The 24,310-nt window shown below is 47.5% G+C and overlaps 1 protein-coding gene across 1 annotated transcript in view; it reads right to left on the minus strand.

Moving 5' to 3' along the window:
• Window positions 1-24,310, minus strand: part of LOC143814322 (tRNA (32-2'-O)-methyltransferase regulator THADA-like) — a 142,602-nt gene that overhangs the window by 97,845 nt on the left and 20,447 nt on the right. Inside the window, exons 4-10 of the mRNA XM_077293446.1 lie at window positions 20,025-20,052; window positions 19,723-19,871; window positions 16,829-16,951; window positions 2,945-3,065; window positions 2,566-2,711; window positions 1,312-1,393; window positions 1,105-1,229 (exon numbers count right to left, since the gene is read on the minus strand). Coding sequence (XP_077149561.1) covers window positions 1,105-1,229; window positions 1,312-1,393; window positions 2,566-2,711; window positions 2,945-3,065; window positions 16,829-16,951; window positions 19,723-19,871; window positions 20,025-20,052 — 774 coding nt within the window. The remainder of the gene's footprint in view (window positions 1-1,104; window positions 1,230-1,311; window positions 1,394-2,565; window positions 2,712-2,944; window positions 3,066-16,828; window positions 16,952-19,722; window positions 19,872-20,024; window positions 20,053-24,310) is intronic.

Raw genomic sequence — 24,310 nt, forward strand, 5'->3', positions numbered from 1 at the left:
GAATAAATGACGCTATAATAATAATACTAATAATGTCACTGTATTATGTGCATACTGATACTATACACTGTGTACTATGCACAAAGCTCCTATGTATAATGAAACTTATGGTAATATTAGTATTGTGTTTATTAATGATCAGTATTGTAGTATTCAGTCTCTATGTGGTAGTAATATGTGGTCTGGTCATGGTGTGGCGGTATTTGTCCCTTGTATGTGGTATTATTAATTCACTATGTGGTGGTTATATGTGGTCTGGTTTGATGTGGCGTTATTTCTTCCTTGTATGTGATATTATTCGGTCACTATGTGGTGGTAATATGTGGTATGGTCATGGTGTGGTGGTGTTTGTGCTTTGTATGTGTTATTATTCGGTCACTATGTGGTGGTAATTTGTGGTCTGGTCATGGTATGGCGGTATTTGTCCCTTGTATATGGTATTATTGTTCATTTTTAAAAATGTATGTGACACATTCCCTTAAAGAAACCTAATTAATAATATACCTAAAAAGCGTACAGGATATTTTAACAAATGTTTAATAGGTTAGAGTAGAGTAGAGCCAAAAGAGTCTGCCTTGTCGTGGTGGCGGCTTAAAAAATCTTTTGGCCAAAACAAAAGCTGATGGCTATGTATGTGACATGATGTTAGATGGGAATTGTTACTGTGTGATTGGTGACAATGTGGTGCAGAAGTGGAGTTATTCCAAGAGATGGCAGTGGGACTGGGGAAGGTTCGAGGGTTGGGAGACGGAGCTGTGGTGGAGCCTGGGCGGAGTCTCAAGGGGGCCCAAAAATTTTGCCAGTATGGGGCCCTGAAATTCTTGGTGGCAGCCCTGCATGAAATACACCGCTGATGTCAGTGATCAGTTACAGTGATCATGCTCCCCAATTGACAAAACATCATTGCTGCACGACAAATAGATTGTAAGAACTGGATGGCAATTAAATGGCTAAGTAATGCTTCTTTTATTATTTTATAACAATTCATGCTGTTGGAAAACTTTTTAAGAATAATGGAGAACCCCTTTAAGACAACAACAAAGCAACAATACAGATCAAGATAGTCCCAAATGGTAGCCTGACCCCCAAAAAACAAATTCTTACCTGCAATTCAGCCCCAATCCACAGAAGATTCATTAAACGAGGGTTATCTGTCAAGGGCAAAACCCACTGAATAGTCAGCAGCACAGTCAGGTGCTCTCGTACACGCTGCAACCAGAGGCAGAGCACTATATAGAGAGGACAATAATCATAAAATTAATTTGCATCATATCTTTTAAAGTGAAAAATAATAATCTCTATATATTGTACCTTGAAAACTGTAGTACGGCTCTATTTGCTGCTCACACAGCCGGGCCACAGCAGGGAACAGACTCTCCAGCAAGGTCGCACTCTGAGGACAGACAAAGCTATACTGTATGAATAATGGTGATAATCACATCAGAGCACACTCATTTGCAGTATATCCTTTATTAGACTGTAGTCAATTTAAAGTGAACCTGTCACCAGGTTTGGCTGAGATACGGCCACGACCTTTCAGGGCTGATATACAGCATTTTGTAATGCTGTATATAAGCCCCCAACACGACCTGTAACAGAAAAAAAATAACTTTTATTATACTGCGGGGCGGTCCAGGCCAACAGGCGTCACTGTCTTGGTCCGGTGCCTCCCTTCTTCTTGAGATGCCGCCCTCATGCTTGCATCTTGTGGATGGCGCGCCTCCTCGGCACTGCGTTCCTGCGCAGGTGTACTTCTCTGCCTGTTGAGCAGGTGCCAGGAAAGGTCAAAGATCCCCGGCGCATGCGCACTGCAGTACTCAACAGCGCAGAGAAGAATGCCTGTGCAGGAGCGGTGTGCCGAGGAGACTGTGGATGACGAAGGGATGCGTCATCCACACTAAGCAAGGAGGACAGGGATCATAAGAAGAAGGGAGGCGCCGGACCAAGACCAGCAATGCCCATCAGACCGGACCGCCCCGCAAGTGAGTATAATAAAAGTTATTTTTCTTCTCTTGCAGATCGCGTCGGGGGCTTAGCTACAGTATTATAGAATGCTGTAGATCAGCCCTGAAAGGTGATGGCCGTATCTTATATTGGCCTGTCCTGGTGACAGGTTCACTTTAAAGCATGATATACCAAGATTCAGGGTTAAATAAAATAATATATAAAAATTAAAAATAAGATTATTATGCAGCAATGTGATCATGTGCCACTGATTTCATACCCAAGGGTAGAAGAATTCCATCCTCAGCTCCAGGCTAGACAGTACAAAATATTTCTCCCATGGGTGAAGCGTAGCCATAGTTAAGTGCATGGCAGCATTTCTTGGCAGAAGTTTAGAGAAGCAGGTGGTGTGATGGCGTAGGAAATGCCAAAAGATGCTCCTAAGAACCTCTTTCAATGCGCCACACTCATCATGAGGTACACTTTAACATGATATAGTACATATACACTTATTATTCCTAATGCCAGCTTTCATTTCACATCTTTATAAAGGTATTACAGAGAAGATCCCCTACATTCATTCCTATTATGCCATGCTTATATTATATTATATCATGTTACCTGGCCTGTAGAACATAATTTACAGGTCAGAAGATCCTCCCGACCACAGGTTAGCAGCCCTCGTAATACTGATAGTAATCCGCCTTCATTGGTTGTCAGAATAAGGTCTGTCACACGTAATTTTCCAAACTGTAATTCACCAGAGGCTGCAAGGCAGATATAAAAGAATACAAAATATATGAAATTGTCATTGCAACATACAAAGGAAAGTAGTCTTGGGTCCGGTGTTCTTAATTTAGCAATGGATGCTAAAAGATGTTAATGTGTGTTCTGAACTACAAGAAATAAATCATTAATGTTCTAAGATAGGACAAATTGCAAAAAAAATAAATACAGTAACTTGTAAAATATATTCAGAGTACTGAGTCTAGTTCCTCACCAATTTCACACTGCTGTACAAGGTTCATAGCAGCTTGAGTTGCTGACTCCATTACTGGTCCTGTATTTGCCAGGGCGGCCACAGCTGTCCCAGCTAATAATCGGGCATCACGACTGTAGTTCTTAAAAATAAAATTTAAAAAACAACGTGATCACATGCGAATGCATACACTATACAAGTATTGTCTGGGTGTTAGATATGTTTAAACAGTCAAAGAGTCATGCACACTAGAGAACACGTTATCAGATTAAATTTTATAAGCATAATCATAAAAACACCAACTCCAAAAGACAATAGAAAATAGTTCAACATATCACAGCAGAACTGAACGCAAGTATGGAAAAGAGGTTGTCCACTTGAGAAAAAAATTTAATCTTAGAATGTGTTTATAGGGAACCTGTCACCATGAAAATTACATCCAATCTGCTGGCACCATGTTACACAGGAAGAGGAGCTGAGAAGATTCAGTGTATCCTGTGTTTTTATTATTTAATCCTCTGACCTTTCCAGGATTTTCAGTCCAGTAGGTGGGTCCTAGCAGTGACTGACAGCTATCTCAGTATGCACACTTATACAAAGGAAGCTGTCAGTCACTGGACCAAAAATCCCAGAAAGGGGAGAGGATTAAACGATGAAATCACAGGTTACACTGAATCTTCTCTCACCAAACTCTATATAAATCTGCTCAGCTCCTCCTGCTCTGTAATATGATGCCAGCAGATTGGACTGCATTATTGTGTTGACAGATAACAGAAATATATGTAATTAATATTCTGGAATTAAAAAAGGGGTGTCTGTGGGAATATTTCAGCACCAGTTCCAGCTGTAATGTGCTGCTGCAGTGCAGTATAGTGCAACCTCCACCAGGGGGTGCTGGTTAAGGAAAAGAGGTTGTACACACAGCGCAGCAATACTGAACTACAACACAGGTGTCACAGGTAATGAAAGAGAAGTCAGACAAGCCGAAGTCATACACAGAGAGATAAGCGTAGTACACAGGGGGAGTCAGAAGAATGGTCAGGGACAAACAAGCAGGGACAAACAAGAAGTCAGAGCCTACCGGGAACATGGTAACCAAAACGTGAGACGTAAGACGAAGTCGGGATACAAGTCAGAGGTCAGAACAAGTCATAAACGGGTACAGGCAGTCAGAGGCAAAAAGGAACACTAGTACAAGTGAACAGGTCAGGTGCTCAAGCCATGCAGCATGAACTATATAGCAGACACTGGTCCACAGGCTGCAGAGGACTTAGGGTACCGTCACACAGTACCATTTTAATCGCTACGACGGCACGATCCGTGACGTCGCAGCGATCGTATGATTATCGCTCCAGCGTCGTAGACTGCGGTCACACGTTGCAATCACGGCGCTGGAGCGATGCCGAAGTCCCCGGTAACCAGGGTAAACATCGGGTAACTAAGCGCAGGGCCGCGCTTAGTAACCCGATGTTTACCCTGGTTACCAGCGTAAACGTAAAAAAAAAAAACAGTACATACTTACATTCCGGTGTCTGTCCTCTGGCGTTCTGCTTCTCTCCACTGTGTAAGCACAGCGGCCGGAAAGCACAGCGGTGACGTCAGACGTCACTGCTGTGCTCGCTTTCTGGCTGGCCGGCGCTCACACTGCAGAGAAGCTGAGACGCCGGAGGACAGACACCGGAATGTGAGTATGTACTGTTTGTTTTTTTTACGTTTACGCTGGTAACCACGGTAAACATCGGGTTACTAAGCGCGGCCCTGCGCTTAGTTACCCGATGTTTACCCTGGTTACAAGCGAACGCATCGCTGGATCGGTGTCACACACAACGATCCAGCGATGTCAGCGGGTGATCAAGCGACGAAAGAAAGTTCCATACGATCTGCTACGACGTACGATTCTCAGCAGGATCCCTGATCGCTGCTGCGTGTCAGACACTGCGATATCGTAACGATATCGCTAGAAGGTCACGAATCGTACCGTCGTAGCGATCAAAATGGTACTGTGTGACAGTACCCTTAAATAGCTCAGCCAGCTTCAAAGTGAGGCAGAGGGAATTAACTCCCACATGACCAGTCCAGAGACAAGACAGCTGAACATAAACTCAGAACTGGATCATGACACCAGCACCTCCAATTCTGGCCTGGGTGCAACAAAGGAAAAAAAAAACATGCTGAGTTGGCATCTTCACTCACTTACATTTTTAAATCGGATAATTTTTATCGAATTTTGCAAAAATATGTAACAGTAAAAAAAACAAAAAAAGAGCATATACTCTTGCATTTCCCCTGCCCAACCCCAAACATGACAATTCCCATTAATAAAGAGATAACACTGTATACAGATTAAGATGATCAATATGGATTTTTACGAAAATGACTCCGCTTTGAATCTTTGTTGCTGTCTGGCTCATTTTAATAGCTGTGTCAGCCTCTTTCTCCATCACAACCAATGCACAGACAGAGAAAGAGGCTGGCTGAGTTATTGAAAGGAGCCGGGCTGATGTGGATACCTTGACATTGAGACACCTTTCTTATTTCAAGTAGTATATATTCTTACACAAACACATATATAGATCTATATGTTATATATACTCATACACGTAGCCAATCTATAGATATTTTTACCAGCTGAAAAATGCTTTTAACATTCATGTTCTTTGCTAGAAAATAATATAGCCTCTTTTAGTAGCCTATGATGGTAATATGTTATGTTGTTGGCATTATAAATATATTCATCTTAAAGGGAACCTGTAAGCAGATTTATGCAGCCAGCACAAGGGGCAGAATGAATCACACTCTCCTTCGGGTTTTGCAGTTGTGTATATGTTGCTCTGAAACACTGCGAAATTCCAGGGAAAACACAGGTATTATATACCTGGTAATGTGTTTTTTCATGAGACATGACGGCACCACGAGAGAGGGGATCCGCCCTTCAAGGACAGGAAACCTTCAAGATAAAAGGGGCGGCTCCTCTCTCCACATCAGTTGTTTTACAGAGTACCAGAGGAACTCCGCCGGTTAGTGTACACATAAATAATGCATCCTATACGGTCCTATTCACCGACACCCGAGGGAGTGTAGAATACCAATAAAGCTAATAATGCATCCAACTAATGACGTGATCAAAAGGGTGGGAATATAAGGGTGCCGTCATGTCTCATAAAAAAACACATTACCAGGTATGTAATACCCGTGTTTTTCCATCATACATGACGGCACCACGAGAGAGTTACAGAGATTTGTATTCTCTTTTAGAGAGGGATCACTGCTTGTAACACTCTTCTCCAAAATGTGAGATCAGAGGTAGCAGATAGGTCTAGCCTATAATGTTTAAAAAATGTAGACGGAGAGGACCAAGTGGCCGCCTTACAGATGTGGTCAATGGTAGCATCTGCTCTCTCCGCCCACGACGTTGCCATGGCCCTCGTGGAATGGGCTTTCAGACCCTGTGGAACAACCCTGCCTGCACTACTATACGCTAGAATAATGGCCTCTCTCACCCATCTAGCGATATAGGGATTTTTGTGTACTCACCGTAAAATCCTTTTCTCCGAGCCACTCATTGGGGAACACAGGACCATGGGGGTGTTATGCTGCTGTCACTAGGAGGCTGACACTAAGTTGAGACAAAAAAAGGTTAGCTCCTCCCCTGCAGTATACACCCTCATGTTGGCTTCCAGAGACCCAGTTCAGTGCAAAAGCAGTAGGAGATTAACAATAATATATCACGTAACAATAGAGTATAACATGTCAAAGAAAGTCAAAAAAGAACTGAAAAAGGTAACGAGCCGAACAGGCTAACAGGGTGGGTGCTGTGTCCCCCAATGAGTGGCTCGGAGAAAAGGATTTTACGGTGAGTACACAAAAATCCCTATTTCTCCTTCGCCACATTGGGGGACACAGGACCATGTGACGTCCCAAAGCAGTCCCTGGGTGGGAAACAATACAACCAAATAACTCCGTGTACCATCTGACTATAAATGCACAACGGCCGCTTGCAGAATACGTCTGCCAAAGGCCGCATCCGCAGAAGAATGAATGTGGACATTGTAGTGCTTTGTGAAAGAATGCAGGCTGGACCACGTTGTGGCAAACCTGCTCCGCCGTTGCCTGGTGCCGGATGGCCCAGGAAGCACCCATCGACCGAGTGGAGTGTGCTCTAATCCCCGCCGGGATAGGTCTGCCCCTGACCCGATAGGATTCTTGGATAGCAGACCGAATCCATCTGGCTATCATGGCCTTAGACGCAGCCAAATCCTTTCTGTGACCCTCCGGGAGAACAAAGAGGGAGTCCGATTTGCGGAAATGAGCAGTTCTGGAAATGTACCTCCTAAGGGCCCGAACCACATCCAGGGTATGAAGGGCTTTTTCGACCCTGTGTTTTGGCTGTGGGCAGAAGGAGGGAAGAATTATGTCCTCATTAAGGTGTAAAGATGAGACCACCTTAGGGAGAAAAGCCGGAGAAGGGCGTAGGACTACCTTGTCCTGGTGGAAGGCAAGGAAAGGCGCCCGGCAGGATAAAGCGGCCAATTCTGAGACCCGTCTGATAGAAGTCACTGCTACAAGGAAGGCAACCTTCCAGGAGAGGACAGTTAGCGGGACGTCCTGCAGAGGTTCAAACGGAGGTTCCTGAAGAACGCTCAGAACCAAATTGAGATCCCAGGTCTCTAACGGCATTCTGTAGGGGGGTACCACATGGGAGACCCCCTGAATGAAGGTCCTGACTTCCAAGTTGGCAGCGATCTTACGTTGAAACAACACGGATAAAGCTGAGATATGACCCTTGAGGGAACTCAGCGCCAGGCAGGAATCCAAGCCAGACTGTAGGAAATCCAAAATGGAAGGGATTGAGAAAACGAGAGGAGGGCGACCTCGGAGCCTGCACCATAAGAAGAAGGTTTTCCAGGTGCGGTGATAGATGCAAGCGGAAGATGCCTTGCGAGCGCTTATCATGGTGGGAATGACCTGCTGAGAGAAACCAGCTTGAGTTAGAATCCAGATTTCAACAGCCACGCCGTTAAACGTAGGGACCCTGAGCTCTGGTGGAAGACCGGCCCTTGGCGAAGCAGATCTGGGCGGTCTGGTAACCGCCAGGGAACGTCGGATACGAGCTGAACGAGCTCCGCGTACCATGCACGACGTGGCCAATCCGGGGCGACAAGGATGACCGGAACCCCCTCCGTCTTGATTTTTCGGATCACCTTCGGCAGTAAGGGAAGCGGAAGAAACACATACGGGAGTTGGAACCAATTCCAAGGGGATATCAGTGCGTCCACCCCGATGGCCTGGGGATCCCGAGAACGTGCTATGAAATTGTGAACTTTGGTGTTCAGTCTGGATGCCATCAGATCCACGTCCGGGGTTCCCCAGCGAAGGCAGATTTGCGGGAAAACCTCTGGATGAAGTTCCCACTCCCCCGAGGCAAGACCCTGACGGCTGAGAAAATCCGCCGCCCAGTTCTCGACGCCCGGAATGTGCACCGCGGAAATGGTAGAGTGGTTGGCCTCGGCCCAACGAAGAATGTGGGAGACTTCCTGCATCGCCGCCCTGCTGCGGGTACCCCCCTGATGGTTTATATATGCCACCGCTGTGACGTTGTCCGATTGAACTCGAATTGGGTGACCCGCGAGCAGGGGGCAAAAGCGTCTCAGGGCGAGTCTGATTGCTCAAATCTCCAGGATGTTTATGGGGAGCCTCGACTCCCGAATTGTCCAACGCCCCTGGGCAGAGTGGTGTAGAAACACCGCTCCCCAACCGAGGAGACTGGCGTCGGTAGTTACCCCCAGCCAGCGGATCGGGAGAAAAGACTTCCCCTGGAGGAGAGATGATCCCAGAGTCCACCATGTGAGGGCTTGCCTGATCCGTGGGGACAGAGGGCATGGCCGATCGAGGGATAAGGGACTCCTGTCCCAGTTGTCCAGCAGAGCCTGTTGTAAGGGGCGGAGATGGAGTTGAGCGAAGGGGATCGCTTCTATTGCGGCCACCATTTTTCCCAGGATCTTCATGGCAAACCGGATGGACCATGGATGACGATGACAGAGCGTCCGAGCTCCCTGCTAAAGCTCTTGGGCCTTGGACCGAGGAAGCAAGACCAGTCCCCTTGATGTGTTCAGGATCATGCCTAGGAAGGAGATCCGTCGGTCAGGAATGGGAGAGGACTTGTCAGAGTTGATTAACCAGCCCAGGCGCGAAAGAGAATCCAAGGTAATGTGGATGCTTGCTTCGCAGGCCTGATAAGACGGACCTTTTATGAGGAGGTCATCTAAGTATGGCGACACGACCACTCCTCGGGAGTGAAGAATGGCCATGACAGCCGCCATGACTTTTGTGAATACCCTGGGCGCCGTGGCAAGACCGAAGGGTAAGGCCGTGAATTGAAAGTGGTCCTCTAGGATGGCGAAACGGAGGAACCTTTGATGTGGCGGGAAGATTGGGATATGAAGGTAAGCATCTTTGATGTCTATTGATGCTAGGAACTCCCCTCTCTCCATCGAGGAGATGACCGACCGGAGAGATTCCATCCTGAAGTGCCGTACTTTTACGTACTTGCTTAGGAGCTTCAGGTCCAAAATGTGGCGTACCGTCCCGTCCTTTTTTGGCACGACGAAGAGGTTTGCGTAAAAACCTCTGAATCTCTCATGTTCCGGAACCATGACCCCGCTTTGGCGGAGGGATTCGATGGCGCAGTGAAGGGCGCGAGACTGAGCTCCCGAACTTGGGAGACGAGAGGGAAAAAAACGTGCTGGAGGGGAGGCGGAGAATTCTATTTTGTAGCCAGAAGACACCAGATCCCTGACCCAGTCGTCGTGGACGACGGAGAGCCAGACTTGCTGAAAAAGAAGCAGACGTCCGCCTACTTTGGAAGTGTCGACTGGAATAGTCCCCGAGTCATTGCAAAGGGAATCTGGCAGGCCTGGACCCTCTGGTTCTTGGTTGCCTAGGCTTTCCTCGCCAGGACTGACTCGGCCTGAAAGAAGGTCGAGAGTCTCTGTCTGTGCGTGCGGATCGTTCTGATCTGGATGAGGCGGCGGGATTGGACCAGAATGGGCTACTGCGAAAGGGCCGAAAGCGAAAATATTGTTGGCGCTGAAAAGCAGCTTTGGGCCTGTGTTGCGGGAGGAACTTGCTCTTTCCTCCTGTAGCGTCGGAAATAAGCTGGTCTAGTTTTTCTCCAAAAAGACGCCCGCTCTGAAAAGGAAGGGAAATCAGAGACTTTTTTGAGGAGGAATCTGCACGCCACTCTCTGAGCCAGATAGCTCTCCTAATGGTGATGGCGTTTGAAGCCGCAGTTGCTGCACAGTCCGCTGCGTCGAGAGACGCATACATCATATAATCTCCCGCCGTGGCAATTTGTTTGGCAAGGTCCGCCACCTCAGACGGAAGTTCCTGTTCCTGAATGGATTTTGCGAGGGCATCTGCCCAGAAAAACATTGCCTTGGCAACCCAAGCCGCAGCGAAGGAGGGAGATAGAGAGGAACCTGAGGCTTCGTACACTGAGCGAGCTAGGGAATCTAGCTGGCGTTCTGTAGGATTCTTAATTGAAGCACCATCAGGAACGGATAAGAGAGTTTTGGTAGCTAAGCGCGAAACCGGAGGATCTACTAGTGGAGATTCCGTCCAATCTTTAACAAGATCTGCGGAAAAGGGATACTTCGATTCCAGGGCCTTTTTGCCCGTAAAACGCTTATCCAGACGCTCCCTGTGTCGCCTGACTATATCCAGGAAATCTAGGTGAGAGGCGAACGTCTTATGGGAACGCTTGGTTCTCGTAAAGGAGACGGAATGGTCCGGAGCAGAATTAGGGACATCGTCCACTTTTAGTGCATGATTGACTGCCTCAATGAGGGAGTCGACAGTAGATCTAAACTCCAGAGCATCCAGGTCTAAGGATGCGTCAGACTCATATTCAGTCGTGGTCGCTACGAGCCCCTAGAGAGGGTGAGCCAGAAGTGGAGCTACCAGAGGCTGACTGGCGTGGTGAGTGCTCAGGGGAGGTAGTGCGGATCCGTTTTCTGGATGACCGTGCCTCCTTCCGGTGAGAGCGGCCCCTGCTGGCCGACGATTCCCCTGATACGGAGGGATCTCTTAAGCCATGAAAAAGAGTGCCCCGCTCCCCAGAGGGGTCATGAAGGGATTTAATCGCTTTGGCTAAAAAATCCACGGACTGTGACAGTGACGCGGCCCACTCAGGGGGGCTAGATACACTGGGGTCGGTGGCGGCGGAGGGCACCTGGGGCATCGCAGGCTGAGCAGATGGGGGAACTCTGAGGCCGAGGAAGTGGAGCCTGGCAGGTGGTACATGCCGTAAAAAAGGTAGTATGCACCTTTGTGATCTTTTGCGCCCTTGACTGGGACATGATGTACCCTAATGTAAGAGAAAGTACTCAGGGTCTATAGGCTATGGAAGGGAGGACAACGCTGCAAGGGAGAACCTAACGTGGTCTCATTACCCGTGGTCCTGTGTCCCGCAAAGAGCGAGGCGGCGGCGGCGCTGAAGGGAAGACAGCCGGCGTCCAGAGCGCTGCACGTGGAGGAGCAGCTATGGTGTGCAGTGGAAAGAAAAATGGCCGCCGGGGGTTGGGAGGGTAATCTCGCAGAGAGCGAGAAGCGCCATGACCTGAGGGCGGAGCTGCAGGATGATGCGAAAAGGTGGGCGGGGCCTATCGGGATGCGGCCTGTGCTAGACCGAAGCCGGGGACTAAATTTGCGGCCTCGGCCCGGCGCGCAGCACCGGCGCCTAGTGGAGACCCTGAAAAAGTTTGCCCCGCTCCTGTGAAGGAGCCCTCCGGAACCGCCAGGATGACCGACCCTCCCCATGTGGCACTTACCCCGAATAGAAGGGGATCGCAGAGAAGCTTGCCGCAGGTGAGCTGTACCCGGGGTGATTAGGACGGTGCAGGGTTGGGGAAGCCTCTATCCACCATCCCCCTGAGAGGGGGGTGGAGAGGAACCGTCCGCCTCCTTGCATCATCCGCTTTCTCAGTGGTGATGCAGTGGGGGCTGCACGGACGCCACAATCCACAATGCAGAGTGCCTCTGAACAGCCGAGGGAAAACCTGGTGGGCAGGGCAAAATGTCCGGCAAAGAAGACCTGGCTGCAGAAGAGGATACGTGGAGGACACTCCATGTGCTCGTCTGTAAGAAGGGGGGGAGATCGGTCCCTCGAAAAGGGCCCGTCGCCCCCAAAGAATCAGCTCAGGCAGTGGCATCCCACGTCGCAGGAGAGGATACGGAGAGGTAAAACTCCCGTGCTCGCCTGTTGTTGGTTCGGGGAGAACGGAACATGAAAGAATCCGTCGCCCCTTCATCCGGAAAAAGAAGTGTTAAATCCAGTGTGCCTCCTACGGACACTAAGCTTGAACTGGGTCTCTGGAAGCCAGCATGAGGGTGTATACTGCAGGGGGAGGAGCTAACCTTTTTTTGTCTCAACTTAAGGTACCTTCACACGAAACGACATCGCTAGCGATCCGTGACGTTGCAGCGTCCTCGCTAGCGATATCGTTTCGTTTGACACGCAGCAGCGATCAGAATCCTGCTGTGATGTCGCTGGTCGCTGAATAAAGTCCAGAACTTTATTTGGTCGTCCGATCGCCGTGTATCGTTGTGTTTGACACCAAAAGCAACGATACCAGCGATATTTTACACTGGTAACCAGGGTAAACATCGGGTAACTAAGCGCAGGGCCGCGCTTAGTAACCCGATGTTTACCCTGGTTACCAGCGTAAAAGTAAAAAAAACAAACAGTACATACTCACATGCGTCCTCCAGCGTCTGCTTCATCACACTGACTGAGCTCCGGTCCCTAAAGTGAAAGTGAAAGCACAGCGGTGACGTCACCGCTGTGCTGTTAGGGCCGGAGCTCAGTCAGTGTCAGGAAGCAGAGGCTGGGAGACGCGCAGGTGAGTATGTACTGTTTGTTTTTTTTACTTTTACGCTGGTAACCAGGGTAAACATCGGGTCACTAAGCGCGGCCCTGCGCTTAGCAACCCGATGTTTACCCTGGTTACCCGGGGACCTCGGCATCGTTGGTCGCTGGAGAGCGGTCTGTGTGACAGCTCTCCAGCGATCAAACAGCGACGCTGCAGCGATCGGCATCGTTGTCGCTATCGCTGCAGCGTCGCTTCGTGTGAAGGTACCTTTAGTGTCAGCCTCCTAGTGACAGCAGCATAACACCCATGGTCCCGAGTCCCCCAATGTGGCGAAGGAGAAAGTTTGTTTTGAGGCTTTAAGGCCCTTCCTTGACCCCTGGAATGAAACAAATAAAGCCCTCTGTTTCCTCCAGGATTTTGTCATCTCTAAATACTGTAGGATACATCTCCTGATATCTAGGCAATGGAGTCTCTCCTCTTTCTTGTTCCTAGGTTTGGGACAGAAAGAGGGTAGGGTTATATCCTGAGCCCTATGGAATCTCGATACCACTTTGGGCAGAAATGCCGGATCTAATTTTAATACAACTCTATCGTCCATAATTTGTGTGTAGGGAGGATCTGCCGATAATGCGTGTAAATCCCCAACCCTACGGGCCGATGTAAGAGCCACTAACAAAGCTGTCTTTATTGCTAGTACTTTATCTGATGTTGTATTTAACAGGTCAAAGGGGCATTCTGTCAAAGCTGTCAATACTAAATTTAGATCCCATGGTGGAGGAGTAGGGGATGTAACAGAGTCAGCTCTACTACAGGCTCGGATAAACCTCACCACCCACCTATTGCTTGCCAGGTCACAGTTGAATAAGGCTGCTAAAGCTGAAATGTGTACTTCGAGGGTACTAACAGCTAATCCCAGATCTAAGCCCTTTTGCAGGAACTCCAGTATTGCCACTATCGGGACCTCCCCTTCCCGTATTGGCCCTGAGCTGGACAAGAATTTCTTCCATATTCTCCCATAGATCTTGGTCGTTACTGGTTTTCTGCTGCTAAGTAAGGTGGATACCAAACCAGCTGAGAACCCTTCTTTCTCTAACATCAACCGTTCAAATGCCAGGCTGTCAAATGTAGCCCGGAATCCTGCGGGTGGTTGAAGGGACCCTGTGTTAGAAGGTCCTGGTCTTCCGGGAGTACCCACGGATCCGTCACTGACATCACTCTCAGCCAGTAAAACCATGGTCTTTTTGGCCAGAAGGGAGCTATTACAATTACCCTGGCCTTGTCCTCCCTGATCTTCTTCAGAACTGCTGGGATTAGACATCGGTGGGAAGGCATACAAGAGTCCTGACGTCCATTCTATGCTGAAGGCGTCTACTGCCAACGGCCTGTCTACTGGGTTCAGGGAGCAGAACTTCTGAACTTTCTTGTTGGCATTTGAGGCAAAGAGGTCTGCACTGGGTCTTCCCCACATGTATATTATCCGATGAAAAATGGACTTTTTTAGGGACCATTCCCCTTGCCTTAAGTGGTTCCTGCTTAGAAATTCTGTTTTTATATTGTCCACACCTCGAATATGCAAAGCCGATAATGAGAGGAAATGCCTTTCGGCTAGCGTCATGAGTGTTTTGGTTATGTGCATCAATGACCGAAAACGGGTGCCCCCCTGGTGGTTTACGTATGCGACCGCTGTTCGGTTGTCCGATAGGACTCTCACATGATGCCCTGTTAAGTGTGGAAGTAACCTCCTTAGCGCTTTTTCGACTGCTAGGAGTTCCCACTCGTTTGAGGATAGATCTTTTTCCTCCTGTGTCCAGGGGTCTTGGACCCATAGTGTGTCTGAGTGAGTTCCCCACCCCCATGGACTGGCATCCGTTGAGATTATTTTGGAGGCTTTGTAAGTCCAGGGAACTCCTCTCGGAGATGACTATCTGTAACCACCATCTGAGTGATTGGAGTACAGAGAGTGGGAGAATGAGCTTCTGCTCTAGCTGCCCCTGAAGTTCCAGGTCGTTCTGCAGCACACACCATTGCAGTTCTCTTGCATGGAACTGAGCCCATTTTACTGCCGGTATGCAGGAGGTTAGGGACCCTAACACCGACATGGCTCTTCTTAAAGTCATCTCTGGTTTTTTTTAATGTTGTTATAATCATTTGTTTGATTTTTTACTCTTTTTCCTCTGGGAGGCGACACTCCTGCACCACCGAGTCTACCGTTATCCCCAGGAAATTCTGGACCATTGCTGGCTCCAGTTTGGATTTCTTGAGGTTCAGCTGCCATCCTAGTGTCCGTAGAGTGTCCATCACTATTCTGACCTGCTCCTGACAGTGAGAAAAGTTTTTCCCCACTATTAGGAAGTCGTCTAAGTAAGGTATTATCAGAGTATCTTTCTTTCTGAGGTGTGCTGTGACTTCTGCAATCAGTTTTGTAAATACACATGGGGCTGTTGCAATCCTGTCCTCCAGCACCCATGCTTTACTTCCAGGCACGCACCCGGCCCTTACTTCCGGTGCGCGGTGAGATTCTCCGGCCCTCCTGCCCCTCTGCCTGCATCAAAAGTTCCGAGTGCTGCAGCCGGGTATGTGCGCACGTGCGTACCTGTCCACGCCGCGGCCCGGAACTCAGGGGGGCAGCGCAGTACTCACCCCCAGCGTGTTCTCCACAGTGCCGCCAGACACCGCTCCATACCACTCCACTGCCCTCAGGTACTAACCAAGGGGGGGGGGGGGAGGAAGGGGGAGACCTGCTTTTAATGCTCAACAGGGAGGGCCCCAAACCTCTGAGGAGACTTACCCAGCCCGGGCACCGGTGTGCCTTACGGGCTGCATGGCCACCTTTGGTCAATGGGGGGGCACCATAACAGTGACCCCCGTGGACAGCAGGATTTTATGGCAACAGGGGGAAAACGCTACATGCAGCCCCCGAGGTTTCATTTTTTACTCAGGCATTGCCTCACGGGTTGTGGCCATGCTTGGCTCAAGGGGGGCATGGATATACATGGCCCCCGAGGCGACTACCAGTACCTGGTGACGGAAGCAGCAGACCCGTGTCTGCCCAAATCCTTCCGACCCAGGCATCCTCTTCTGTCTTCAGAAGTGTTTATCTTGAGGGTTCCCCATCAAGGACAGGAAACCAACTGATGTGGAGAGAGGAGCCGCCCCTTTTATCTTGAAGCTTTCCTGTCCTTGAAGGACGGATCCCCTCTCTCGTGGTGCTATCATGTATGATGGAAAAACACATTTTGATTGACCGGTCTTTTCCTATACAGGAATCATAGTGGATATAAGTCATCATAAACTTTCTTTGGACTAGTTATCATTTTCCCGGGTCGATGTTTCCAAGCATGTTTTCCCTAAAACGCCAGGGTAGTGGTTAGATACCAAGAGAGCTAGTTATAAACGAGAGGTGAGTCAAAGGCGTAGTCAGGTCAGAGTCCGGGGTCAGAATAACAAGAAGGTAGCGTTTCAAGACAAAAAGGCTATGCAAATGGATGGTCAAAGGCAAGGTTGGGTAACAAAGATCAGGAAACAGGGTATTAGAGCACAGAGCAAATACACATTACTTGAGCTAAGCTACAACTGGCAAGGTCTGATAATAGCTAGCTAAATAGCCAGGTAATCATTCAGAAAGGGAGACAACTGGAAGACCCTGAACCGAGCCAGATTGGGCAGCTGGGCTGTCAATCACAATACAGACAGCCCAGCACGCCTCTATCTAAAGGAGCGGCTGACCTGTCACTCACAGTGTGGTGGAATAATGACAGCCACATCATAAGATATACATGGCTGCAAAAATGGAGCCAATGTCCGATTCATGCTGGGTGGTGTGCAGGCAGCATGAATCATCTGACAGGTTCCCTTTATTAATTCCGCCATATCTTCACAATAACTGAAAAGTTTAACAATTCAGATGTGGTTGGATGCATTTCTATTGAATGTCGACAAAAACATTGTACCTAAATGTAGTATGTACAAAATGACACAGCACAGAAAACTAAAAACTAAATAATGGATCAGATGGAAGTATTAAAAAACATAATACCTGATCAGTAATTATTTGAAGGAGAGATCCAAGTATGCTTTCCACAGGGTTTGCAGTACAAGCAGATTCCCATACCAGTGGACTAATACTATCAGCAAGCTCTCTAAACAGTTGAAGGCACAACTAGGGAGAAGACAATAATACAAGACATAACCTTCTCTATTAAAAGTAATTTGAGAAAATAAAGTAAACCAAAACCCGCAATAAATACAACAGTGCAATAAATCTAAGTCAGCTGCACATAAAGCACAAGTGTAATACAATATCTATGGAGTTGTCCAGTGTTACAAAAAATTACACCACATACATGAAAAATCATGTCATTTTCTAAAGTACTTTGTGTTTTAATTACTTAGCATGTGAACTAATATTATCACCTATAGTCAGTAAATAGGAAAAACCTTGTGAACCTGATTAGCGCATAGAGACGGTGACACATCCGCTGACCTAACCAGTCCAAAAGAGAGGTTACAGACATTACAGCAGGGGATCGCAGCTGATTCTTTTTGTGAGGTAAAACATTTTCCTGCCTGTTCTTAAAAAAATGTTTTACTTCAAAGAAAGACTCAGCTGTGATCCCGTGCTGTAATATCAGTATACTCTTTTGCTTCCTCCCCTGCCCAGGAGCTGTGGTATGATCAGACCGTGCCCCTGTATGCTCACATAGCAGGGACACAAGGGGATGACACGGCGGGGGGGGGGGACATGTAATTATTGGCTTTTGAACACTGTCATAGGGTCTATTACAGTGATCATAATAAACCAATAAGAAAAATCCCCCCCGTTGTTGACTGCCAGCAGATCTCAGCGGGTGTACTGCGCATGCTCCCACAATTTTTTTTCCTAGGAAGGGTTAGAAGAGAGCCAAGGATGGAGCTGGAGGGATGTGGGATGGAGATGGTTCCGGGCAGGGGCGAACTTGGGGACATCATTTCATGTCATGTATATCATGTCAGAAGAGAGAGAAATGTTTTTTAATAGTGGGCACACTTTTTTTAACATGATTGGTGTTATTAATTGAATAACAGAGATCATGTGATCGGGAACTGGGAAAAACATCCCTGATTGTGTTCTCCAGGGTCTTCGCTACCCCCGGTAGTTGAAACTCCAAAGAATTTCCAACACTGGGGGGGCAAATAAGGAATAAGTTTCCTTAACAGTTGGGGTCAGTGGTCGTAAAATGGGTTCTTCCTTTTCTTTACAATCATGGCTACATGCTGTATGACTCATGTTTGCGTTAAGACATGTTCACTAGTGATGAGCGAGTGTACTCGTTGCTCGGGTTTTCTCGAGCACGCTCGGGTGACCTCCGAGTATTTGTTATTGCTCGGAGATATAGTTTTCATCGCCTCAATTGCATGATTTATGGCTTCCAGATACGCTGAATACATGTGGGGATTCCCAAACAAACTGGCATTCCTCACATGTATTCAGCGTATCTGGAAGCCATAAATCATGCAACTGAGGCGATGAAAACTATATCTCCGAGCAATAACAAATACTCGGAGATCACCAGAGTGTGCTCAGGAAAACCCGAGCAACGAGTATACTCGCTCATCACTAATATTCACATGTAATGTTTTTGTGCTGAATTTTTTTATGCAAATATGCAAATTAAAAACTGAAATTTTTAGAACCAGCAAATGATATGAGATTTCAGAGATCTCATACACTATTGTATTTTTTTTCCTGAATGAATTTGAAAACTGCAGTTTTTTAAATCTTCAGCATGTCAATTCTTTCAGCTTTTTAGCAGCATTTCTTGACTCACACAAAGCAATGAGAAAGTGAAAAACCAAAGCAAATAAAAGTGTTTCTGATGCATATTTGGTGACTAAAGCTAACTTAATTAAACATGTAAGTAGACAAAGCACACAAGTAATCTGCAACCAAAAAGCCCTACAAGAAAAACGAGACAAAAAAGCATCAAAACAGCTGAAAAATAGGAGTACTGAACACAGTGTTTTTACTACCAAGAGAGTAAACACAGCAAAAATGCTGAGAGTGAATATAGCCTTAGGGTACCGTCTCACAAAACGATTTACCAACGATCACGACCAGCGATACGACCTGGCCGTGATCGTTGGTAAGTCGTTGTGTGATCGCTGGGGAGCTGTCACACAGACAGCTCTCCAGCGACCAACGATGCCGAGGTCCCCGGGTAACCAGGGTAAACATCGGGTTACTAAGCGCAGGGCCGCGCTTAGTTACCCGATGTTTACCCTGGTTACCGTCGTAAATGTAAAAAACAAACAAACAGTACATACTCACATTCCGGTGTCCGTCAGGTCCCTTGCCGTCTGCTTCCCGCACTGACTGACTCCCGGCCGTAAAGTGAAAGCAGATCACAGCGGTGACGTCACCGCTGTGCTCTGCTTTCACTTTACGGCCGGGAGTCAGTCAGTGCGGGAAGCAGACACCAAGGGACCTGACGGACACCGGAATGTGAGTATGTACTGTTTTTTTTTTTTTTACATTTACGACGGTAACCAGGGTAAACATCGGGTTACTAAGCGCGGCCCTGCGCTTAGTAACCCGATGTTTACCCTGGTTACAAGCGAACGCATCGTTGGATCGGTGTCACACACACCGATCCAACGATGACAGCGGGAGATCCAGCGACGAAAGAAAGTTCCAAACGATCTGCTACGAAGTACGATTCTCAGCAGGGTCCCTGATCGCTGCTGCGTGTCAGACACAGCGATATCGTATGGATATCGCTGGAACGTCACGGATCGTACCATCGTAGCGACAAAAGTGCCACTGTGAGACAGTACCCTTACACTGCTCTAATGACATGCAAATATTCAATTCTCTGACTTCCACACAATCACAACTACTTTTGCTGCAAAAATACAGTTTAGTACAACAATCAAACCAGATTTTCACCTTACTTTAACACAAAGATGACAGTAATCAGCATTGTGAGCAAATTCTCCATGTAACATTGAAGAAAAACTTGAAGAGATTTTTGAAAGTAAAGCTTGTAGATTTTTTGCAAAATATGTCCGTCCAGAGGGGCTTCCTTCCAAAAACATACATACTACAAAGATAAAAATGTGAAGTCTGCAATTACTACATACATGTCAATGAAATAAAAATTAACAGAAAATATTAATACATATTAAATATTGTTTTTTTCGTGCGTCAATAAAAAAAGAAAAAAAAAACATTCAAAATACAAACATTTTATTACCTGTTTGCAGTTCCAAAAGATGAAACACCTATGAGAAAAAAATAAGAGGGATGTATGAGTATCTGCATCAGGTGTGGACGCTGAGAGTCCTGTGCAGGGTCTGCCTCCCTACCAGGCCCCACCTGCATATACGCATGCATATGTACAAGCATGCTATCATTAAAGAGGTTGTCCACCCCGCCGATCAGCTGTTCTCTGTAGGAACTGACCAGTAAGGCCGGGGTCACACTAGAGAGAAATACGGACGTATGAGAGGTGCAAAAACAACGCATTGCACACGGACCAATGTTTCTCTATGGGGCAGCTTCCATCAGCCGTATATTTCGCAGCCGTGTATAACAGGCTGAGAAAATCGCAGCGTGATGCATTTGTCAGCGTATTGCGCAAAAAATCCACCAATGAAAGTCTATGGGGGAGAGAAAAATACGGATTACACTCGGACCACAAGTGTGACTTTCGAGAAATACGCACCGGTGTTCTATAGAAAAGCCGGCAATTCAGTGCGGTGTACAGTAAAATCACACTGACAGGTTAGAATAGATAAAATAAATGTCTACACATGGTATAGGTATATATATATATATATTATATATATATACATATATATATATATATATATATATATATATATATATATATATATATATGTGTATGTCATTGACATACATTATATTTTTACATATTCCTCACTAATAATGTTAGTAGTTTGTGTGTGCAAAATTTGGGAGCTCTAGGTGTTAAACTAAAGGGTTAAATCAGGAAAAAACTGGCGTGGGCTCCCGTGCAATTTTCTCCACAAGAGTGGGAAAGCCAGTGACTGAGGGCAGATATTAATAGCCTAGAGAGGGACCATGGTTATTGCCCCCCCGGCTAAAAACATCTGCCCCCAGCCACCCCAGAAAAGGCACATCTGTAAGATGCACCTATTCTGGCACTTAGCCTCTCTCTTCCCACTCCTCTGTAGCGGTGGGATATGGGGTAATAAGGGGTTAATGTCACCTTGCTATTGTAAGGTGACATTAAGCCTGGTTAATAATGGAGAGATGTCAATAAGACACCTATCCATTATTAATCCAAACGTAATAAAGGGTTAAAAATACACACACACACATTAAGAATAAAGTATTTTAATTAAACACATGGGGTTTTAATATCTTTATTGTTCGCTCAATCCATCTGACGACCCTCGTCTTACGAAAAAAAGGAAAATAAAAAAGCAACAATATCCTATACCTGTCCGCCGTACAGTCATGTGCCACACTGTAAATAAATCTCAAGGTGTTAAATACAGTTACAACCAGAAGCCAGCTAATACAGCCGCTCATGGCTGTAAACGACTGGAGAATGAATGAAATGATAGTAACGTAGCTTAGGGGACTTGCGGTGCCGTCACCGAAGCTGCGCTCCCTGGTGGCGTAAACTCATATGAACTGTAGCGTGAGAGAATATTCAGAAAAATTCCCACGCTACAGTTCAAATGAGTTTATGCCACCAGGGGGCGCAGCTTCTATGACAGCACCACAAGTCCCCGAAGCTACGTTACCATCATTTCATTCTATCAAAACCCGCTTGGAGAAAACCCAGGATGGAAGGAAGAGAAAAGGACATAGGAGCCAAATCCTCACTCCACAGAAAGAAGGCCTTCCAGCATCTGTGATAGATACGCAAGGATGCTGATTTTCTCATCCTAACTATGGTCTGAATGATCTGCTGGGAAAAACTGGCATCCTTTAGGACTGTGGCCTCAACGGCATGCCGTTGAACTCAGAGACTGTGAACTCTGGTAGAAGAGGGGGCCTTGTGAGAGGAGATCTGGATGGTCTGGAAGCCTCCAGGGGTGGTCCATTAGCATGTTCACCAACTCCGCGTACCAGGCCCTTCTTGGCCAGTCAGGAGCTACGAGAATTCTCTCCACCTTTATCTTTTTCACGACTCTCGGAATTAAGGCCCTGACGGTCCTCAGAAAATCGGCTGCCCAATTTTTTACCCCCGGTAAATGCATGGCTGATATGGCGGGAATTTGATGTTCCGCCTATAACAGTATCCTTGCTACCTCCCCCATGACCTGTCTGCTGCACGTCCCACCTTGATGGTTTATGTAGGCCACTGCGGTGGCGTTGTCCAACTGTATGCAGACCGGCTGGCCTGCAAGGAGGGTCTGCCAGCGGCGAAGAGCCAAGAAAATTGCCCTGTTCTCCAGGAGATTGATGGGGAGAGCAGCCTCTTGAGAGTTCCAGCGACCCTGCGCTGTGTGATGAAGAAAAAACGCTCCCCATCTGAGGAGACTGGCCTCGGTGATGACCTGCCACTGGAGAGGAAGGAAGGATTTTCAGCGCAGGACTGAGGCGAAGAGCAACCACCAAGTCAGAGACTGCCTCACTTTGAGAGGGAGTACAATGGGCTGGTCTAGAGAAGCTGTCCTCTTGCCCCAAGCAGACAAGAAGGCCAGATGAAGGAGATAGGTATGGAACTGGGCAAAGGGCATTGCCTCCAGGTGGCAATCATTTTCCCCAAAACTCTCATGCCAATCCGTAGGGGGAGTGGAGACGGCCGTTTTAGAAGGCGGATCCCCTTGCAGAGCGAGAACTTCTCCCCTGGAAGGAAGACACGGGCCTGAACCATGTCGGACCTCATTCTCAGAAACATCAGGCCCTGTTCACTATCCAGCCAAGACGGACCAGAGTGTCCAGAGTGATCTAAAGATTCTGGCTGCACTCTCGACGGGATGGCCCTTTGATCAAAAGATCATCCAAGAAAGGGAGTATGAGAATTCCCTTGGAACGAAAGATGGCCATGACCTTCATGAATACTCTGGGGGCATAGGCCAAGCCAAAAGGAAGGGCCGTGAACTGATAATGATCCTCCTAGATCGCAAAAAGTGGGAATCTCTGATGCTGAACACAAAGGGTACTGTCACACAGTACCATTTTAATCGCTACGACGGCACGATCCGTGACGTCGCAGCGATCGTATGAGTATCGCTCCAGCGTCGTAGACTGCGGTCACACGTTGCAATCACGGCGCTGGAGCGATGCCGAAGTCCCCGGTAACCAGGGTAAACATCGGGTAACTAAGCGCAGGGCCGCGCTTAGTAACCCGATGTTTACCGTGGTTACCAGCGTAAACGTAAAAAAAACAAACAGTACATACTTACATTCCGGTGTCTGTCCCCGGCGTTCTGCTTCTCTCCACTGTGTAAGCGCCATAGCCGGAAAGCACAGCGGTGACGTCAGACGTCACCGCTGTGCTCGCTTTCTGGCTGGCCGGCGCTCACACAGTGTAGAGAAGCTGAGACGCCGGAGGACAGACACCGGAATGTAAGTATGTACTGTTTGTTTTTTTTACGTTTACGCTGGTAACCACGGTAAACATCGGGTTACTAAGCGCGGCCCTGCGCTTAGTTACCCGATGTTTACCCTGGTTACAAGCGAACACATCGCTGGATCGCTGTCACACACAACGATCCAGCGATGTCAGCGGGTGATCAAGCGACGAAAGAAAGTTCCATACGATCTGCTACGACGTACGATTCTCAGCAGGATCCCTGATCGCTGCTGCGTGTCAGACACTGCGATATCGTAACGACATCGCTAGAACGTCACGAATCGTACCGTCGTAGCGATCAAAATGGTACTGTGTGACCGTACCCAAACAGGTATGTGAAGATAAGCATCCTGAATGTCTACAGAGCAAAGAAATTCCACCGGTTCCATGGAGGTGATTACCGAACATAGGGACTCCATCCTGAAATGACCGATCCAAACGTGACAGTTCAATTGCTTGAGGTTCAAAATCGGATGGAGAGATCAGTCTTTCTTTGGGACTACGAAAAGATTGGAGTAGAACTCTGAAAACCGTTAGTGCCCCTGAGGACTTGGAGGAGCGACCCTTTGGCCGCCAGTGAGGTGTAGGTTTGAAGGACTGTGTCAGGACTCTGAACATTTTTTACCTTTTGTGCATTACTGCCCTTTTCCAAGATGGCGTCTTTGGTCTCATGTGCACTGTGTCTTCCTGTTATAAAACTCCACCCCAGCCTTCAGCCTGTGCGAGAGTATCCTGCCTTGCATCCAGCTCCTGGCCTCTGATTACTCCCTGGCTATACACCTGCTCCTGTGAACCTGTGTGGTGATCCTGCTACTCTGCTCTGAGTTCCGGCTGCATACACAAGTTTCCAGTAATCCTCCTTCATCTGCTGTTCGTGTTTACTTCCATCTGCATTTGCTGGACATGTAAGCTGTTTCTGCTTTGCAATAACCTGAGACTATTAACCAGGCCTCCCTGGTTGA

This window comes from Ranitomeya variabilis, chromosome 1, assembly GCF_051348905.1.
Source record: "Ranitomeya variabilis isolate aRanVar5 chromosome 1, aRanVar5.hap1, whole genome shotgun sequence".
Lineage (NCBI taxonomy): Eukaryota > Metazoa > Chordata > Amphibia > Anura > Dendrobatidae > Ranitomeya > Ranitomeya variabilis.